Source organism: Phalacrocorax carbo, chromosome 1 (assembly GCF_963921805.1).
Source record: "Phalacrocorax carbo chromosome 1, bPhaCar2.1, whole genome shotgun sequence".
Classification (NCBI taxonomy): Eukaryota; Metazoa; Chordata; class Aves; order Suliformes; family Phalacrocoracidae; genus Phalacrocorax; species Phalacrocorax carbo.
The window spans coordinates 132,314,523-132,336,127 of NC_087513.1; the positions used below are offsets into that span (position 1 = coordinate 132,314,523).

Consider the following 21,605-nt stretch of genomic DNA (forward strand, 5'->3'; position numbering starts at 1 on the left):
CTTCAGAGATTCATTGTTCTGTAACAGTCCTGAAAATTAAGTGCCCAGTGTAGGTAACCATTAACTTAAAAGCTATTCCTTCCTACATGTGTGCAATGAAAAATAGTCTCTGAATAATGAAAATCAGTCCAGTATTTGATTCATGTCTGAAAGTCATTTTACAGAATTTTGATTTATCTTGTCTAAAGTACCTCTTGTATGTTTTCTGACTCATTTGTGCTTAACATATGCATTAGGGCATTTTGAAATGGAGGTGAGTGAAACTGATATAACCCATAAAAATAGATGAATGGTGTTAAGCCATTTGATTCAGGCATGTAATCACGAGCTGCAGTATTCCTTCAGCCTTCACATCGTTCTTTCACGTAAACATGCTAGCACGTGGCAGGATTCAGTAAACACTTCCCCAGTGCATTTCACTAACCGTGAAGACAGTTGAGATTGCAGTCAAGCAGATCTGTTTTTCCTGGGCTCTGTATGGCTTCAGGTGCCTGTCGGAGTTTTTCCTTACCATAACCTCTGAACTGCTGGAGATATTCCTCTCACCTGTAGCTACTGAAAGCTATGCTGCCTCCAGCTTCAGGTGTCCGGGAACCTGCAGATCATTTCCAGCTTGATCATTCTGGCTCTGTGCTCCCCTAAGCAATTGCTGCAGGTGCAGCGCTGGCAGTACAGGTCTTGAAAAAACACTTGCACTGTCTTATATCTCCAATTATTCAGGAGCAAAAAATGCTAAATCCTTTAATAGCAAGATGGAAATTTTGAAACTGTTTGTTCCATGCCATAGGACCCATGCTGCCATTTAGCTTTCATTATGCCAGAAACAAAATCAAAGTCTCCTCTACATGTTCTCCCTCTGGTTTATTGTGTTTGAGATGGAAGTGTAATTGTGCTTGGCAAGGGTGACTAGATTACAGCTGCCTTTGACTTCCAGGTATTTTTAGGGCTGTCATGGTGCCTAAACATGTGCAGAGCCCTGTGAGACAATGGGGAAAATGGGATTTCATTTCTTTGAAATTTGAAAAAATGTTGCTTCTTTCCCTTGGAGGACAATTTCAAGAAAACCAAATCAATTTTCTTTTATTTTTAAGACTTGGAAGGTTTTGACTCTGTAATACCAATTGCTGAGAAGCTTAATCATCCAACTACAACCAGACCAAAAGCTACTGGCAGGCGACCACCCTCCCAGTCTCTCACATCTGTAAGTCAATTTTCCTTTTCTTTTCAATTTCTTTTTTCTGATTTTTTCCCTCCTCCTATTTGTGCTCCCTGGTGTTTTTACTACGCTTACACAGCCATTCCTTCACACGTACAGTGAGGCAGAGGGATGCAGCTCAGGAAAATTAGTGTCAAAAGGCTGCCAGTGTTTTGAAAACTGATGTTTAAAATATTCCCTCCCTTACAAGATTAGTACCCCCTTATTTGGGTGCTGCCAAGTATTCCTTGCCAACTATGACTGAGACCAGAAAAATCCTTTATAAAAATCTTTGGAATAAACTAGTTTGTGCAAAGTATGAAGGATTTTGAAAGTGTTTCCCAAAAGAAGCATTTCCCTTGGTTTCTCTAGGACATTTATCAGATTTTGAGGACAGACACTTTCAGCCTTCAACAGCTCTCCTTAAGCTGCCATATGCCTCTTCTTATTAAGTTCACAACTGTAAATATAAGGGCGATTTAAATTTCACTCTCTAACATTTGTCTTTAGACAAGTTGGTCTCATAAACCATCCTTTGGAAACCACTGCTTAGTTTTTCAGTGTCCTTTTCTTTGGGGTTTCAGGTTAGTTTATTTCTGTGCTTTTTCATTCTGGAATATCAGAATGAGAGCAACTACTGATGGTTACACGCGTTTGTGTTGCTGAAGAAAAACAAAGTGGAGGGAAAATAAAAGGATTATTGTGACACTAATAAAATACAAAAAAAAAAAAAGAGCTTTCAAAATTGACCATGTACATAAATATGGAAACCTAAAAGGCAAGTTCAAGGTATTTCTTCCCCTGTCAGATCTGTGGGGACAGGAGCAGGGTTGGAAAGAACCTTCCCTGTTTGTACCTTTACAAAGAGGCCATGCACGAGGCAGCCCTGCAGTGCCAGCAGGGTGCACAGGCAGCAGCATGGGTGCATGGGTCCTGTGAAGAGCAGCAAAGCGAGACCTGCACTGAGCAAAGCTGTGGCAGAGCTGCCCAGGTGCTAGGGCTGACACCCCCACAGCACAGTGCTCAGCGTCCTAGCCAAGAAAGTTACAGCTCTTCTTGCGAACAGGAAGGTGCTTTCATCTTATGACATCATGTAATGCAAAGATGTCAGTTAGTGTTTAATTCAGCTCTTAAGTATATCTAATTTCAGAAATGCTTTGAAAGCATTATAGCCTTGAAAACAAGATGTAAAAAAAAGGGGGGGGAGGGAATGGTGGTGAGGAAGAGCTCTGATTTTAAGTATTGTTACTTTGAAAATTATAACTAAAATAAAAAAGTCATCACATAAATGCTTTTCTTCTTCCTTTGCTAAAATATTGTACAATGAAAATACCTGCTTTTTTTTTTCCTCTCTTGGGGTGTGTGTGTTTGTCTACATAGTCATCCCTTTCAAGCCCCGACTTCTTTGACTCACCAAGTCCTGAAGAAGAGAAGGAAGAGCATGTTTCCATTACACACAAAACTATTGAAGTGTCAAGGAAATCAAGAACTGTTACAATATCACAAGTAAGTTATTTGGAATATCACTGCTTAACGTCATCTCACGCATCTTCATTTTTTAAAACAGTATTCAAATATTTATTTTTAAAATTTAATTCAACACCTGATAACTGGTCCTTTAAAGAAGCTTAAAACAGTAAGGCTTACTAAAGGTCACTCTGTGTTTGAAATGCAAGTCTAACCAGACTGTGAAAAAATCCTTCCTAGCGTAAATACATTTCACAGAAGGGAAATAAATTTTAGAAACAAAGGCCCTTTCTTGCAGCTGTAAATTAAGTTTATGTTAGAAGAGTCTGTCAGCAGAGAAAATACAACTCTTTCGCCCACTCCAGTAGTATGTGAATTTAAATTTGCAAGTATAATCACTTTTTATACTGGTATAATTGTATTCATTTTATAAGCTTGTGCCATTCTTATTGTAAATCGGTAGAAAAAACTATAGGATAATAGAATATTACAGAAGGAGTATGTAGATCAGGCTTTAGAGGTTGGAGCTATTTTTTAGTACAGAGGATACATTTAATAATACATATATTACATTCTAATAGTATAATAAAAGCATTTGAAAGGTGAAGTCACACACTTTTGTGATCAAGTTATAATGTTTTGCTATATAGCTCCCTCTTCTGGGAACACTTGCATTAAGGAATGCTCTTGGGCCAACATTTGTAAATTATATGCGGGTACACCAAGGATGTAGGTGTTCTTGTGGAACTAGATGACTGCTCCCAGAAAGTAGCTGCTTGAGACTTTAATGTTGATAGCCAGTTAAGCGCTGGAATAAGGTATTCAGTGTGGATGACTCCAGCTGCGCCTTGTTCACTTGCTCCAGGTTTGGACTCAGCCTGACGTCTCTTGTTGGTCCAAAGGAAAGACAAAGGAAAGATATCAACTGATATAAGGATTACTATCCATGAAAGAGCCATTTATAGGTACACATTACTCACACATGCACACAAGAGATATATATATATATAAAAAATCTTAAAAGAATTTTGTTAAGGTCATCAAGTCAAGCATTCAAGCCACTGGAGTGATTCAGCTTTCTTGTGATTATAATGCCATTTTTATTTCTTTGGTCACACTGTTTTTTCAGCAGAACACTTTTTTTATGCAATGCTTGGCCAAGACAGGTTCTGTGCTCAGTCACGCTCATTTGGCGGGGAAGACTGTTCTCCGCAGAACTCAGTGGATCCTGCTCTTCCCTCCCCATCACACTTTCGCCTAATTTTCATCTGACTAACTTTTCTCTCAGTTACTTTGTCCAGCTAATGCCACCGCCCCAGCCCCCAAGTCCTCACTTACAATGTCTCTTTTTGTTTCCATACCATTTTTTCTCAATATCTTACCCTATTTGCCATTCAACTTCAGCATCTCTTTTCCAAAGCCAGAGTTGGAGGGTCGCCTAGTACTTTTTCTTACTCTTGGCCAAATCAGATTTTCAGGTACTCCTGGTAGCTGTCATACAATGCACACAATTAGCACTGCCAAATAACAATATGGTAAATAATTAAGACTCACTCTAGTTGCCATTGTGATAACTGTACTTGTACGCTGTTCTGTGTTATGCAGTGAAGTAGCTGGTCACGTATGGTAGGTGGACTTCAGTTTTTCTATACTTTGTCTAATAAGTAGAGCACTGGATTGCAGTTCAGGAAACATGGGATCCCTCTGAGCTAGCCCCATGGTTCCAGGGTAACAAGCTTAATGCTGTGTTTTTCTCTTAAGTTCCTGGAGTAGTTATGGAGTACATTCATTTCTTATTAATGTATTATTGTTTTCAAGTCATGGAGTTTTGTTTTTATATCATATCAACAAACAAGGAATATTTTGCTGTTTTCGTAATGCTAAGGGAAACATGTAACACATTTTTTAATTTTTAAAAAACATTGGGTGTTGAAGATTCCTTCAATGGTTAGTTGATGATTATAAATTTAATCAAATGCAAAAAAATACAACTTAGATTCTTGGCTGTGCAGTTTTGTGCTCTGCAGGAGATGTCCATGTATGTAGGTATGTTCTCACAGACTTCTGACAGAAGCACTGAGTGTCTTTCCCTGATTCATTTCACTGCTAGGTCTGAGATCTTGGAAACACTTGTTGCTGACTGGTTGTAGCCACTGTGGAAAGTTTTACTGAAGCTGCCTGAACTTCTGCGTCCCAACTAGAGCCTCTCTCATGTACATGTACAAAGATAACAACTATATGCTGTATTTACCTTGATTTGGCCAAAGCTGTCCGTGTTTGACTATGGACTTTCAACATTACTGAAGAGCAGCAAAATACTTAATATTTGTTAGAGGTCTGCTTTTCATAAAGCTTCCTCCAGACATTAATGCTATTCTTTTTGTTGCAGGTGTCTGATAATAAAACATCCTTGCCTCCAAAACCAGGAGGTTTGGCTAGTGGCAGTAATGTACAACCATCTCTATCCCCTTCACCGTCACCTGGATTTCACTCAATTGCTATGGGAACAACAGGTCACAGGTCAAATTCCCCATCCCTGTTCGGTACTGAAGGAAAGCCAAAGACTGAGCACTTGAGCCAAGGTCAGACTGCCCTGGAGGAGCTGAGAACACAAATTAAGGAGCTAAAAACCATCATTGAAACCATGAAAGACCAGCAAAAGTAAGTCCTGCAAATCACAGCTGTAGGTGGGATGCATCCATTCATGCATGGTGGTGGCAGTTTCTTCCTGAGCTTGCCTTCATGTATGTTATTCTGCACAGTTTGCCTTCGTATTTCTATTCCTGACAGAACACGTTCAGGGGTGAGAAGCTCAGGAAAAAAGACGGACACTATTAACCTGTAACAACTTTTTTTCCTGTGTTATGGCATAAGCAGATATTTATCGGGTGTTGAAGAAGTTAAGCTACAAGCTATAAGCAGTGAATAAGGTTCTTTTGTTGTTTAATTTGCCAATAACTATTTGGGAACTCATGTGCATTGATCTTAATAAGCATCAAATAGTATTTGTTCTAGTTGTTGTACAAATTCCTACAAGTTCCTAAAATTATTGAATCAATTTGTTGTTTGACTGTTAGCACATTTTCCCAGGAAGCTCTTATTACAGAAGTAGTAACTGAATTGTGATAGGACACTTGAAGATCTTTGTGTTTATGACCCTGTATCTTACTATTTTAGTGTTCAGCATCTTGTTTTTTACGCTGCTCATTTCTTAGGAGATACTGGGGCTGGTGCCTAGCTTTCGCTATTCCTGAGAATATTTAACATTTTGGAAGTTAAACATTCACTTACATTGTCAGTTGTGTGTAGCCCAAGCAGAAAAAAGAAAAGGGAAAGCAGAGTGCAGAGACTGTGTTAGAACAGAGGTGTGGGGTAGTTTGGGAGGAGATGTGGGAGGGCATGGTTCAGGCTGGATTTAGCCAGCGAGCCTACAGCTTCACCCCTTTGGCTGACCCCAGCTCCTCTGGTCTCCCTGGCCCTTCGTGCAAGGGCTGCTTCCACCTACTGGTTTCTCTCTTAAGGTGAGATCACCCAGTGGGAACATGAGAAGGTGTCTGCTCCTTATAGCTATGTTCCCCTTCCCAACAAAGAAGGATCACAGCAAATCCATATTTGGGATCATTAAGCCTTATAAATGAAATTGAAGTTTACATTGTATTGCTGGCGTAAACGGCTTTTAAGTGGCTTAGGTATGTGGCAGCATGGGCAAGATTTGTGTACAGCCTGTTTCTGTAACCCAACAACAGCTGATCCATCTACATTTTATGTGGAAAAAAGGCAACTGGGTGCTGATACAGTGTTGATACAGCCAGGCCAGAGCAAAGCCTGTGGATGCGGGGCTGTTGGGAGGAAATGTATTATTCATTAGCCATATGGGGTGGGGAGGGTAATGTCCTTTTACAGAGTCTTACTTCTCTGTGGTGTAGCATGTAGTATACACGAGTATACTGACTGTAATTAGCTGTTCAGAGGCAAAAAGGCAACTAGAAAAGCAGGGAAAATATGTCTCCAAGAGGTGATCTTTTGTATTTTACTAATTTAATCGTTCCCATTCCAAGATTTTTTTGCATTCTTTTAACAGAAAAGAGATTAAACAGTTGCTGTCTGAGTTGGATGAAGAAAAGAAGATCCGTCTACGATTGCAGGTACTTAAATTATTTTTAATGTTATGGAAGTATTGGCAGGTTTGACTTAGCCTCAGGTGTGGAACATAAAACTCTACTAAAATACTTTGATTCCACTGAATCAAAAACTACTAACATTACTGAAAGGGATATACCTGTTCCCTTCATAGTGTTGCCAGTTTTTGTCATATATATTGCAATACTGGGTTTTGACTGAAAAGCCTGATAATTACCTAAAAATTTATCAGTACAAGTAGACACATTTAAAAAAAAGAAAAATTAAACATAATATAGGATTCAAACCAAGATATTTTTTTTGGCTCAGTTTTAATGGCTTGATTTTGTCACAAATGAAATAATGTCTTTTTGAATTATTTGCTCTCTCCCAAAGCTTTATATTTTGTGTCAGGCTTGTCTTAGTGTTGGTATGCTTGGAATATTATTTCATAGAGCAAGATTTTTATGTCTGCTTTGCAAACTATACTCAAGTTGTCTGTACTAAAGCATCCTAAACAATACGAAAGAAGGTGCTCTGATTAAGAGCCCAGTTACTACTACCATAGTTGGTGTAGCACCTTAGCTCTAGATGTTGTCGTGCTGGCTTAGTCATCTGCCAGGTAGCACACTACCCTACTTGTGTGAGAGTAATGGAGCTGGGCCTTTGCTAGGATCATTGACTATGCTGCTTTGATATGGCATGATGCTGAAACTGCTTTTCTGTGTTTTGGAGAGTGATGTAGAATCACTGAATCATTAAGGTTGGAAAAGACCTGTAAATCATCAAGTCCAACTGTCAACCGAACACCACCATGCCTCCTAAACCATGCCCTGAAGTGCCATGGCTACATGGTTTTGAACACCTCCAGGGATGGTGACTCCACCACCTCTCTGGGCAGCCTGTTCCAATGCCTGACCACTCCTTCAGTAAAGAAATTTTTCCTAATATCCAATCTAAACCTCCCCTAACACAAGTTGAGGCCATTTTCTCTCGTCCTATCGCTAGTTACTTGAGAGAAGAGACCAACACCTGCCTCGCTACAACCTCCTTTCAGGTAGCTGTAGAGAGCGATAAGGTCTCCCCTCCGCCTCCTCTTCTCCAGGATAAACAACCCCAGCTCCCTCAGCCGCTCCTCATAAGACCTGCTCTCCAGACCCTTCACCAGTTTTGTTGCCCTTCTCTGGACACGCTCCAGCACCTCAGTGTCTCTCTTGCAGTGAGGGGCCCAAACCTGAACACAGTATTTGAGGTGCGGCCTCACCAGTGCCCAGTACAGGGGCACGATCACCTCCCTGCTCCTGCTGGCCACACTATTCCTGATACAAGCCAGGACTTACGTACTTGATAAGTGGTTTAGTATCGATTATATTTTATGTTTTTATGGTAAACGTCAGCTGTACTGGGCTGTTCCTGCTCAGTAAAATGCTTGGGAACATGGCAAAGGGTGGCAGAACTGGGGAACATCAATGTCTGTGCTCCAGGGCCGCCTAAAGAACTTTATGCATGCAACCACATAGCAGTATGGCTTCTAGTAACACACAATTCATGTTCAGCTAAAATAGAAATTTTTTTCATATACAATCAATGAACATTTTTAATAATGATTATTGATTTAGTCTAACAGGCTGGGTTCTACCTTGAAGGATGGCTTTGCGTCTTTACACAGAGACCTGCATTAATGATTTTAAAATTACAGTCTTAGAGCTGAACACTTTTACTCCAGTTCAAATGTTGCCTATACTGGTAAATATTCAGATGATAGCCAAGGTGACATTATTAGCTTACATGAAGATGAGAGTCCAAAAAACAAACGGTGCATTAGTTTAAGAGTGCTCTGATAGTCATAAAGTAGCACACCTCTCAGTCCATGTATTAAAAAAGACTGCCTTGATTGTATGGCGCAGTTGGGTGCTGCAGGCGTGGTTGAATACATCTAATACGCTTGCCTCAGGGTTTCCAGTGTCTGGCAGAGAGGCCAAGTGTACAGCTAGGGCTGATAATGGTTTCAGCCACATCCTTTCACCATGTGGCTCTACATCCATGAGAGCCCTTAAGGTGCCTGGAACAAGCTTGATGGGTGTAGGAAGCAACCGCTGTCCCTACAGCAGGAACCATCCCTACAGGAGAGAGATGATAGGTTTTACCCCTCAGCTACCAGTGCTCATTGTCAGCAGTTTACTTGTGCCGGGTGTAAGTGCAGCAGCTGGTGCATGGACATAGTGCTCATTCTGCAAGTAATTCCTGGCAGTGAGCTGTGTGGCTTGTAAAAGTTGTAATTTAAAGGGTCTGAAAGGTCTTGTGGTACATTCGATGACTATGCTTGTCAAGCTCTGAGGGGAGGAAGCTGTGAGTGGTCATCTTATGCAGCAGAGAAGGTCACTTCAATTTGAGAAATCTGTGGAAATAAGAGTAGTATAAAATCCGTACTTGACATGTGTGGGCAAGATGGAACATGTGCTTTTCAAGCAGCACCGTGTCTCAGTTTGTTAAAGCATCTAATTTCATCACAAATATTTTTGTTTGTTTTCAGATGGAAGTTAATGACATAAAGAAAGCTCTTCAATCAAAGTGAATACTTGATAGGTGGAATGTTGCATTATTCTTCATGACTGAGACTCAAATTTATGCCCCAGCCAAAATAACTTTGTGCCAAATGATTTAAGAATTGCCTCAACATCCCTTTATTTGGAGGATTAGCACAACAGTTTTTGATAGCACAACAAAAATACCAACAACGAGGACAAAATTTCCACCTGAAGCAGTGCTGTGTGGCACTAGTTGTGACTGAAATTGATCTTCTTGTGCTAAAGGCTCTCTACTTCAAGATGCTAGATGAAATGAAAACTCAGGCAGTTTAGTCCATAGTGGTACTATTTTGATGATATTTTTCCATAAATAAAGTGTATTTCAGATTATCTGTTTACAAGCTTTATGATTTTGACTTTTGGTTTTTAATTGTCTTTTGTCACAGATTTTAAAATGTTTGTACTGCATATAGCCAGGAATGAATGTTAATGTTGGGGCTGGAGGGATTATTTTTGCTTTGAGATAGAACAGCCTACTTTTTGTTATGGTTTTAAGTTCTGTTAAATATGCCATTTTATTTTCCCAAATCGCCTACACTTGCGTCGTGTACAGTAACGTATTTACAAGAAAGAAACAAACCAACAGAAATCTGGTCTTTGCAATGATTTGTGCCTTTCTTTGCCACACACTGACTGGAACCGGTTGCAAGCCAGGTCTCCCTAATGTAGCTACCGTGCCGACTCCTGTCCCCGGTGTCTGGTGGAGGTCACCTTCTCAGTGTACAGCTGCTCAGTCAGTAAAGCCAGGTTTGTGCGAGGTGGCAGAACAACAGGGCGCAGCTGAGAGTGGCTTTGTCTTGAGCAGCTGTGGCTTTTTAGCTTTCCTGGTTTTGATAGGCCTCTCCCTCAACTTGAATGTTCATCTCTGCTTGATTTTCATTAGATGATTTAAACGCCCGCCTCTGTCCCCAGTTTTGCACAGAGTGAACAGAATATGCATTATTAAAGCAAAAATAAATAAAAGTAATCTATAAAACATGAATAAAAAGTTGTATTATTTCATGCACAAGGTTCTCTATCGTGTGACACTTTCATTTGCTCTTTGTGTGGTATTGTTTGCTACACTGTGTTGTACACTTATAGGCTGATACACTTTATAGTCCTGTTTTTGCAGCAGGACTTTCTCTTCGTCGTTTTATTGAACCTCATCCTTACTTTGTTTCTTCTAATTTCTCTGTTTGCTTTCATCCTTTCAAAACAAGGTCTCTCATTTTTCTGTTTGTGGTTCTGTGTGTTCTTTACCAGCTGTGGAGTATCTCATACCTTGTCAGCAATCTCTGTTGAGTTTATACAAAGCATTTAAATAATGGATATTTTTGCATAGCGTGGGGTGAGTGGGTGAGTGGTATTGGTGATGCTTCTGAGTGACAAAAAAACCCACACAAAGGATCTATTTGTCATCTCATGAAATGCTAGAGCTGGCTCCAGCCAGCACATCCTGTTTCCCAGCTCACCACCCTGCCTGCCAGGAGCTGGATGAGACATAGCGTTCAGTTGGCTGGTCACGTTCACACATGGTTGGCAGAGTTCCCATAATCTTTTTGATAAGCATAGATATATAAAATACACACACCACCATTCCCGAATCTTTCTTTATGGGTCTCTACTGGCAATACAGAACCTCACTGTTGGGATGATTTCCTCTGCCATAGCATCTGCTTCTCTTTTAACAGTGGTGTCTGAGATTGAAAGATCGGATAGCGAAACCTGAGACTGTTTTTAAAAGTCCCAATTCATTGTTCAATGTACTCAAACAGAAGCACTAATAAAATATTTTATCACTGAAATGCTCTTATTTAATAATTCTAAATAACTGCATTAAAATATTTTTGTACAAAGAATTATAGTTCCACCATGGCTTTGCAGCAATAAAGAGTTCTAGATTACTTCCCTGTTTTTTGTGAAGTTAGCAGTAAAGTTAGGAGAACAGGAGGAAATGAGGGATAAGGAATATGGATTCTGTTTCGGTTTGTAGTCATATATTTGCAACACGTATCCAAAGGGAACAGCTCTGGCTTCTTAATTGCATCCCTGGAAAGAGATGAACTGTTTTATCTGTGGTACATAAAGTATTGATTCCTGAGTTGTACCTCAGAAATATGAGAGACATCTCAGAAATGTTCCATTTTTTGCAAATGAAAGCCTGAATTTGGCACAGAATTTCCTTATAGAGATTACATTCTCTTTTTTTCTCCTGTTGAGATGATAACTTGTCATTTTACCAATCCAAGTTAGAAGTCCAACATATCACGCTTTGTAAAAGAAGGCTAAATGAGATTTTGTGAAAATGCTCTGGTCTGAAAGTTGATTATTCTGGGAGGAGAGAGTTTGTGGAAATACAAGCTCTTCTTCCTGTATTTCATTATAATAATAGAAAGTATTTCACGTAACACATGGATTTTCCCTTTTTAAAGAGGATCAATTATGCATTAAACCTGTGGATATAAACCACTGCTTTTAAAAATGTTTGGATTTATATTTAAAGAAAAACAGAAAATGCTGGTGAGCCACAGGGTGATTTTGATGCGAAATTATTAAATATTGTTGTCTGAAAAGTTGTGTAAAATGACTTTTCATTAATATGCACACATCGGTCTTGTGGCAGACTTCTGTTTACGTGTAGAAGTCAAGTGTGAAACATCAGGCTCAGGCCTTTGGAGGATAATATTCAAATTCTTGATTTGGAAATTTTTTAGGTTATTAAGAAAACACTTCTATGTTGTCTGTATGTTGTTTTTTCAACTCTAAAAGGAGCAAGTATTTCTTAATGTGAGATCATAGCACTTAGCACAAAAAAGTTCTACATGGAAATAAGATGGAAATATTCAAAGTGTTTATTAAGCTCTGTTACTTTAATTTCATCTTCTGTATTTTTCTTATTAGCAATCCATTTGTAAATGACCAAAAGGGTTAGACAAATCTGTTGTTACGCTAACAGGTCAAAGGATTGAACAAAGCTCTATGCAGTAAATTTTTGTTTCTAGGCGTATGCTGGGCAGCTGCCCAGTAAATTTTGTGAGCTACTTTGTGTATGAAATATCCATAGGAGTGCCGTACTCTGTGACAGCCAGGACCAAAATTTGCACCTGTGCAAGCAAGGTCACAGTGCCGTAAAACACTGTCAGAAACTCATGTTCTGCTGAAGTTATGGAATCAATTCACTCATCTTCTTGTGGAGTTGACTCGCATATGAGCCGGCCCTACTCTCCCCCAGCTCGCCCTCTGCACCAGGCTGCCCTGCTGCAGGGGCGGCTGCCCGGGGGCCACAGCATTACCAGCTGCTCTGTGCAGCGCCCTGTGCGTGGAGTCTGCTGGCACAAAAATACATTTGCTGCTGCATGGCGTGAAGATGTCTGGTGTTCCTGTGAATTCCATGGCCATGCCTTGCTGCAGTCATAACTGTGCTGACAGCTCTCACGCTTTTAGCTTTGGTTTGGGGCTTTTCTAGTCCTGCAAGCCTGCCTTGGGAGTTGAGGGGGAGGCTGTGGTCAGAGGCGCTACAGTTCATGGGTCCCGCAAATACCCAAGCACCAGATGCCAAAGAGAGAGTACGGCTGGGGTGGGGGTGATGTGCAGCGCTCCGGCCTGCAGGAACTCGCTGCCACAGTGCAAGGCCAGGAAGAGGTGTAAGGTCTCTCGTGTCTGCTGCTCCTCTGAAGAAAGGACCCTGGGGCTGGAAACTGGGCAGAGGCACATTGATGAGGAAAGCGTGAAGGCTGGTTAGAGAGAAGATACCTTTCACACAGGCAGGCTGTGGTTTAAAAGGCAGGCAGGAATACTGCTTAAAAGTAGAAACAACCAACCACTCTGCAACTTATTCACTGAGGAGGCTTTTTGACCATGTGGGGGTGGCAGTGCTGCCGGGCAACTGAGGTTCCCTTAGGCTTTGGTGAGGAGAGGGTCCTCCAAGCATTGACTTCTGTTCACTGCAATCTGTAGGTTAAAAAGAGCCAGAGGAGGGTGGAGCTGAACTCCCCACACTAAACATCGGGTATTTGTATCCATGGTTATTAATACCCTTCGGCCAGAAATTACATTTTGCTTGGCACCTTTGGCCTCAGCTGACTCTTGAGCTGGCCTAGGAATTAGCAGCTGGTTGCATGTGCCCCGGCCCATTCACCCCCGCTTCCGGCAGCTGCTTCCCTCCTCCTGCCACGGCCCCTCCGCTCCTGCCATTCCCTGCCTTTGGAAAATAACCAACCTCGTTAGGTCGTCAGCCCTGAAGGGGAGGGGATGCCAGCACTTCCCAGCCTGGAATAGAGCAGCTGAGGAAGCAAGACACTTTTTCAATGCCCGCAGGAAGCTGTGGAGCTGTGTGTGTGCTGCCGGGGCATGAGCGGCCTCGGCACCCACCAGCCTGGTGCCGCGCAGGCCGGAGCTCTGGGCCTCCATCCCCTCCACTTTCTACTCAGGTCATGAAGGTTATTGAACACACAACACACTGTTGTTTGGTGTTAGCTCTTTTAATTAAGATGATTTCCAGTCCTGTTCAGGCACAAATTTTTACAGGTGGCTAGTGTAAACCACTGGCAACCTCAGGAACAGATGCTTGAGAGACTTTGTGCTGCCACAGTCAGGCTCTTCTTGAACCAGCAACGCAGCTGAGTTTCCCCTTTCAGTGCTCACAGTTCCACTATTAGACAGTGCGGGGGGCTGGAGTGCAAACAGCTAAACTAACAAAATGGCTTAATGCTCTTGTCCATTTTTCTTTAAGAAGTGTATTAGAAATGTAATCCTATTTTTAAAAGTGTTAGTATTGTAGGATGAAAAATTTAAAATGTAAATTAATTTTGTTGAATTTGTCACCCTACAGACTGGAGTATTTTAGCAAGGTAATTAACTATAATTCTAGACAAATCTCTAGAACCGTGAGAATAATTTTTCTGACACATTGCAAAGGTTACAATAGGAAGGCAGGGCCTACCAATCTCCCTCAGCCCCTCAGATAAGTAGGTTTTGAACTCTCTTATAATTTATATGTAGGAAAAGCAACTGGAGAATATAGATGGTAATACTCACAGGAAAACATAATTGGCTTTTACCAGTAAAATATTAAAAGTTGCCATTTTATTACCATTTAAACACCACTGTACTGTTTATAATGATTCTTTAAGTTAAATCCAAGTATTACAGAATCACAGAATCACAGCATGGTAGGGGTTGGAAGGGACCTCCGGAGATCTCCTTGTCCAACCCCCCTGCTTGAGCAGGGACACCCAAAGCAGGGGGCACAGGACCGCATCCAGGGGGGTTTTGAACGTCTCCAGAGAAGGAGACTCCGCAGCCTCCCTGGGCAGCCTGTGCCACTGCTCTGGCACCCGCACAGGAAAGGAGTTTTTCCTCATAGTGCGGTGGAACTTCCTGTGTTCCAGCTTGTGCCCATTGCCCCTTGTCCTGTTGTTGGGCACTATTGAAAAGAGCCTAGTCCCATCATCCTGACACCCTCCCTTTAGATATTTATAGGTATTTATGAAATCCCCCCTCAGTCTTCTCTTCTCCAGGCTGAACAAACCCAGGTCACTCAGCCTTTCCTCATAAGGCAGATGCTCCAGTCCCCTGATCATCTTGGTAGCTCTCCGCTCTCTCCCGTAGTTCCCTATCTTTCTTGAACTCAGGGGGCCCAAAACTGGACACAGTACTCCAAATGTGGTCTCACTGGGGCAGAGTAGAGGGGGAGGATAACCTCTCTTGATCTGCTGGCCACACTCCTTTTAATAGTTGTAATAGGCTGTTTCTCTTAGAGGAGAAAACTTGAAAATTAGAACAATAAAGCAAATTAGATACGAATGACCAGACTTCACAAGCAATTTTAAGTATCAGAACCTTAAAGTAGTACCTGTTTTCAAAACTTTCTCTGGTAAAACCCCTTCTGTTCCCTGCACTCAGAACTGGCATTTTCATTTGCTGTGGGAGATCATTTTCCTCAGTATGACAACCTCTTCCCTGCATGCTTCATCCCAGGTAGTGAAAGGCAAACGTGCTTCCGCAAAGGGGCCCATCAGGCTGCTCTTCACCTCCTTGGATAATAGCAACGAAGAGTTGGGGTTTTGTGAGAGCACTTTTTGGGCTCTTCTTAGAGGTAGTGAAAATTAAGCTGGGCAGCTGGGTTTACCCCCTTCTGGAGTTGGTTTTCATTGTGAGGAGCACAACAAGTGCAGAGATAGCACAATTCATACAATCTATGTACCATGCTCTTTCTGCTAGCAGAAAGCACCAAAAAGCAGAACAACAGCTAAGGAAGGGTAAGTAGGAAAGCAGGTGCACCTGCATGGAAATTGCTGCTGCTAGATAATTTGGCTACTCTGGATTCAAAGAGCCAAATTTACTGAGCCCCACTGGAAGCACAGATGCAGCCATTTAGCAAATAAAAGCACAAGGCAGGGGGAAACATGACATAAATTTTGAGACCCCAGCAAAAGTAGTGTTGGTTGGAGAAAGCTAATTCATTAATAGATGGCAAGTCTCTCACTGGCGGCTCAGGATGTTCATGCTGTGATTATGACATCATGTCTGGCTTGTGTCACTGATTTCAGGGGAACAGAAAATTTCTGGTGCTCTGAACTGAAGCACCTGTTCACCTCAGAAACACAGCTCAGTAACCTGTGCTTGGGGGCCTCTAATGCAAGAAGGATGCCATGTTGCTGCAATGGCTACGAGCTTCAGTAGCCGAGTCAGACTTGGGCTAACTGAGATATGTTGAAGTCAATGAGGCTGATTCAGTCAAAGTGCTGATTCAGAGCTCCCAAATGTCACCAGTGCAGCAGGTACCTGTCACCAATGTGCTAGCTGGAGCAGCACCTTTCTCTCCAGCTGGGGGGAAGTCTGGGGTAAGCCCAAGTTCTCCCACTCACACTTTCACTCACCTTCCAGGTCCCCTGACTCAGGACTCATTCTTCCTCAGCCTTCTCCTGCATAATTATAAATGGCAGCAATCTCAGACTCTAAAGCTCCTCTTGCCTTGAATCTGACACCTTCCTGCTCTAGGAATGTATGTCCTAGCACACCTGGGACACACAGCGGCCGGGAGCTGCCTACCACCTCTGCCCATGTGAAGGTGTTGATGCTGCAGCACAGGTAAGCTGGTTGCCACCTGCAGGCTCTGGCTGCTCTTTGCAGGCTGGACTGAGATGTTGCTGAGCCTTTGTTAAACAGAAAGTAAATGGGATGCTCCACAAATTGGTTTCATGCTGCAGTGGTATGTGCATGCCATACAGAAATTTGCAGCTTGTTGATCTTCTCATTTGGGGATGTAAGAAAGAGTATCTGAGGTGTGTCCTATGTGCATGTGTGTGCCAAAGTAAAAACTTTATATTTTACTTCTTTGTGGCTGTGTGAATAGCTAAGAACACTCCAGACCAATACTGAAATCATTCACAGCTTTCCAACTGAATTTAAACTTGTAGAGGGAACAAGGCTGTCAGGTAGCAAAAAGGAATACCTTTTGCTACTGCTTCTGGAAGTCTTACTGCTATCATTGGCTCAACTCTTTTCTTCAAATAGCTGTTATTTGGAATTTCCCAAATCAAAAGAAGAGGTAGATGTTTCTGTTACAAGGCTATTAGCAAAGCAGGTATTATTTCCTATGAAAAGGTCAGGAATGCTCTGCGCTTTCTAGGTGTCTTGGATTTGAACAGGAAGTGAGTTATTATTTAACTTGTTTTTCACTGCAAAGCGCAGGAAGAAATTCTTCAGTACTTTGACAGAAATGTGATTTGACACAATGACGGGCTGAAGGTCTCACCTTGCAGCACTGTAGAACTTTCCTGAAATGATTCCTATCATACTGACAGACAGATGCCTGAAAAGGGATTGCATTTGAGTGACAATGTATCTGGCCATAAAATTTTCTAACTGTACAAGAGTGGCGTGTTATTTGGCAGCGGCTTTAATAGCCTCGAGCATGTGACACTGCCCTAGCAAAGAATAAATGTGATACAAGTTGACAAAGCAGAGAAGACGAAGTGTCTGGCATCGCACCTTGCCTCACTATGTGACCAGGAGAGCTTCAGGACCAGTTGCAGACTGGAGCGTGGTTAAGTATTACGACATTCAGCTCCCATCATTCAGACTATTGAGAACTGCACCTAGTCAAACCCAGATATTAAAATGAGACCCAGCGCTAATAAGCTCACACTCACAAAGCAAGGGCATCATGCAAACAGAGAAAATGGTTGCCAGTGGATTTGAGAAAGGCGGATGTTGCTCTCTGTCTCGCTAGGCGCCCTAGCTGTGCTCCTGCCAATTACTGCCTGCTTCTGCCATGACTTTCCATACTGCTAGTTCATGAATGTGAATTACTTATTGATTTTCTTTTTTTCTTAAAAAGCCCCTATTTTGGCCATTGGTAGAATTCTTTCTTCACTTTTCAAGCTCATATTTAATAAATGTTGCAATATCTTGACTGCCTTAACAAGAAGAAAACATGGGTGCGATTTAAGGATTCTTACTGAAGATGCAATAAATTTTCATATTTGCTTAAATATATGAAATTTTCATTATACCTATTATAAAAGCGAGTATCAACACAACAGATGAGAGGTTTTTTTATTTGTCACTTCAAAGCAACTCTTGCCTCTTCAGGATTCCTTTACTTTTCACAGTCCCCACTAGTAATACCAAAACTGTTGTGATTACAGATATTTAAAACGCTTTTAAGCAGCATTGACAGCTTTGCTTTTGCTAAGCTTCTAAGCCCCGTGTATCCTCATGTATCTGGCATCTACAGCAATATGAAAGTCACCCAAATGTGAACAAAAATGAACCACGTATTCTAATCGTCTCCATTGTTTGTACAGTTTGTGTGCATAACCATGCTGTGTTCCCCGCCACGGCCACGGTTTTGCTGCGCTTCTGTTAATCAGTAGACAGAACAAGCCTGTTTAACTGGAATAAAAGTGGATAGTCAGGTGACCTTTATCATGAATATTTCTTCAGTGAGAAATAACTTGAGAAAGGCTAAAAGTGAGAATCCTGCCTTAAAACAGTATGTAAGACCAACTGCAATGAAAGCACCAAGCCATGACACGTGAGGAAGTCAAAGATACTTTGATGCAGCTGAAAACAGGAAAATAATCAGGCCCAGTAAGAATATTTAACCTTCTGCCCAAGCAAGCGCTTTAAACCAGACCTCTTGAAGTTGCTTCTTATTCCTCAAGGAAATGCGTACTTCTCGCCCCTGGGACCTGCCGAATTGGAGAGAGACCTAACATGAGGAGCAACATGTCAGGTTTAGGACTGTGAAAGTGAAAATATTAATTGTGTCAGGATGCTGTATGAGTGAAGAAATCTAGGGCTGGTATTGTTGAAGTATTAATATGTAGTACTGGAAATCAGAATGATAGAGATGGTCAGCTGAGGGCTCCATCCTCTGAAGTTGGAAGTGTTCTCTTTCCCTGGGTTTTCTTGACGTTTTCTCTAGCATTAGTCATCTTGGGAGGGCAGAAATGTCAGGGTCTAAGGGAGGCCTATCTGGATGGGGGCTTGGTTTGGTTTTCTCCCGTCTGAAGTATAAACAAACTAGAAGTTATTTGAAATGTGTTGAAAACTGGAGATAATTGATTTTCTGTTTGACTAATTGATTAAAGATTATATTTAGGAGAACTTAACTTTCGGCTCTAAGCTGGCTGTTTGCTTCGCAGTTCCTGAAGTGAGTGAGGAAGGCTGGAGCGCCACAGGTACTTAAATCAGAACAAAGTTTTTAACCAGACTTTATAAATGCATGTGCCTGAGTCTTGTATAATTGATTTGATCTAGCTGTCTGACAGAGAGAAATAATGTAAATAATGCCAGCTATCAGCCATATAGAAAGTGTGAGCTCTCTGCATCAACAGAGATTCAGGAGAGGTTGGGGGGATTTTTATCCTTCTCTTTGCTACTGCATTTACTGGTGGGTTGTGGGTTGTTGTTTGTTGTTTGTTTTTTTTTTTTAATTTTTTAATTTTTATTTTATTTCAAATGCACACAATTGTCTATAAATGAAATTCTGGCCTTGTGGAAGCTATTGAGAAGACCTGCATAATTTCTTCACTGCTAGCCTGGGCTCCTTAATCATTTGTGCTCCCAAAGACTTGCTCTATAACTACTCAAGATCCAAAGGCAAGAACTTTTGATTAGAGTGCCTGATGTGCTGAAAACTAAAGGAGAGGAGGAATTTGGAATCAAAGCCAATTTTGAAATTGATTCCATTTTGCCCTGTGTACTTGTGAGCACACAGAGAGCTTGTATAAAATTCTCATTCTCCACGGCAGACAGAGAGGAAAGGAAGGGAAAGGTCACCCTTTGACTAACCTTGCACTTCATGCAAGATGTCACTCTGTCCTTCCTTTGCAAGGGGCGGTGGTGAGCAGATGCTGCGTGCAATGTGCTTCCCTGTGCAGAACAGTGGCTCTGAACAGAAAGCTGTGCTGGGGATTATACCCTTTGACCCAGCGGTCATTTTCTTTGCCTTTGTTCTTTTTCAGTGAGTCAAATGAGCTGTGAGGCCTCATGCTCTCCGGTGAAAGAAAAGCAAGAGGAACCCCTGAGATTACTGAACCCAGTTCCAGTGTTGATTTGGTAGCCCAGGTGTTTTGACTTCACATCACTCTGAGGCACCCAAGTTTCCCCTTGCAGAACAGGTGTGCTTTGCTGAAAGTCAAGTTTTAAACCTTGTAGCATTTTTTAGGCCTCTTCAAGAATTATCCATGTTGCTTAGCTTCCATTGTACAGAGTTAATATTTTGAATCTGAGTTTTGAACAAAACCAAGCAGTTTAATAGACTTCTTAGGGAGAATTCACAGCATGTTGTTTAAACCCTAGTAAAGCTTCTGCATAATGACCTTGAAAAAGAAAACATCTTTTGTCTGGATCCATGCTTTAAAAAAAAAAATTATCTTCCTGTTCAGTAAAGAAATTAACTATTTTCCTCCTCAGCCACATGACAGTAGTATCTGCATGGTTACCTGGAGACCTGCTCACTGTGAACGAAAATAATTGATGTAGCACACCAGCAACAGTAATACGAAAAAGTCCATTAAAAAAGTGTTTGCTTGGAACAGTTTAAACACCACAAATTTCATTATCTCCTGGAAGGTTGGTACAGTGGCTAGCTAGGAAAGAATTCAGATATCAAAATATTTTCCCTATTGCCCAATCTTCGCAATACAGAAAAAATTCTCACATCTAGGGTACAGAATTCTGGCTTTCTGGATGAGTGTCTGTGTGAGGCAGCTGTTGACCTGACAGTGCTTCTTGGGGGAGCCTGTACGGGATGCTGCGGCCTGACCCCAGCTGTGGGCTCTCTGCCTGGGGCACGAGGGCAGGAGGCAGATGTGGCGGTGGCTCAGGGTCCACCCGTGTGTGAGGCTTGTCAGTGCCGCGTGCCTGTGAATGGGCTCCTGGGCACCTCCGCACCAGGTGTGATGGGTGCCCAGGACACGGCGCTGGCGGATGGTCTTCAGGAAATACTGCTGGGCATAGGCAGGTGGATTTGCACTTTGGAAGAATAGCTCGGATCTGCAGGTTCCGCATGGACCTGGGTGTCTTATGGTTTACCTGAACCAACAGACCTTGGCTTTCCCTGACTCTGGGTAAAATGGGAGGAGGCCTCTTTATAGCTGGAAGTGTTAGAGTACAATGAAATTGCAGCCTGAGGTTTATGCCACCAGTACTAGTGTGTGCTTTCTTTAAAAAAAGGGAAGCTAAGGTATGCTGTAGCTGTATATGCATCAGGGGAAAAGTTGGCACATCTGCCTCTGGAGCCAAACTTTATATAAATCTACAGCTCAGCTTTACAGTTTTTGAACTGTAAGTTTGTAGCCCTGGGAAAATAATGAAGGACTCGCTCCCCATTAGCCCAGTTACATCTAGAGAAACAACTGCTGCTCAGGGATTTGCAAAATGGAGGGGGTGGGGTGGGAAGGTGGTTTCAAGGCCATCTATTTTCCTTGGAGCACTTGCTGCCTTTAGTGAATTGCAGCAAACGTTGCTCCTGGTGCCTAAGTGGTAATTAACATTCTGCACTAATTGGATTTGATAGGTGCAAAGTGCTGGCTGAGCAAAATGTGGCATCATCTTTATGTTACTGTATAGGAGCAACTGTTGACTTCCCGGGTTTATGCTCGTTTTTTTTAGGCTGGGTTCTGTGCAAAGGCAAAAAGTCTTGGAAAGGTAGATGAAAGCTGAATGTTCACTTCTGGCCTGGACCTTTGAACAGGCAACTCTGGGGGGAGAGTGGCTCTTTTTATAACCTCGTTACT

At 41.9% G+C, this 21,605-nt stretch overlaps 1 protein-coding gene across 4 annotated transcripts in view; it reads left to right on the forward strand.

The window, feature by feature from the left end:
- SH3KBP1 (SH3 domain containing kinase binding protein 1) overlaps positions 1-9,699 on the forward strand; it is a 231,831-nt gene extending 222,132 nt beyond the window's left edge. For all 4 annotated transcript variants that reach the window (XM_064474542.1, XM_064474551.1, XM_064474558.1 and 1 more), the window contains 5 exons: positions 1,092-1,201; positions 2,576-2,701; positions 5,052-5,323; positions 6,744-6,807; positions 9,315-9,699. In XM_064474542.1, the coding sequence (XP_064330612.1) occupies positions 1,092-1,201; positions 2,576-2,701; positions 5,052-5,323; positions 6,744-6,807; positions 9,315-9,356 (614 nt within the window). In that variant the 3' untranslated portion in view covers positions 9,357-9,699. The remainder of the gene's footprint in view (positions 1-1,091; positions 1,202-2,575; positions 2,702-5,051; positions 5,324-6,743; positions 6,808-9,314) is intronic.
- Positions 9,700-21,605: the final 11,906 nt, after the last annotated feature.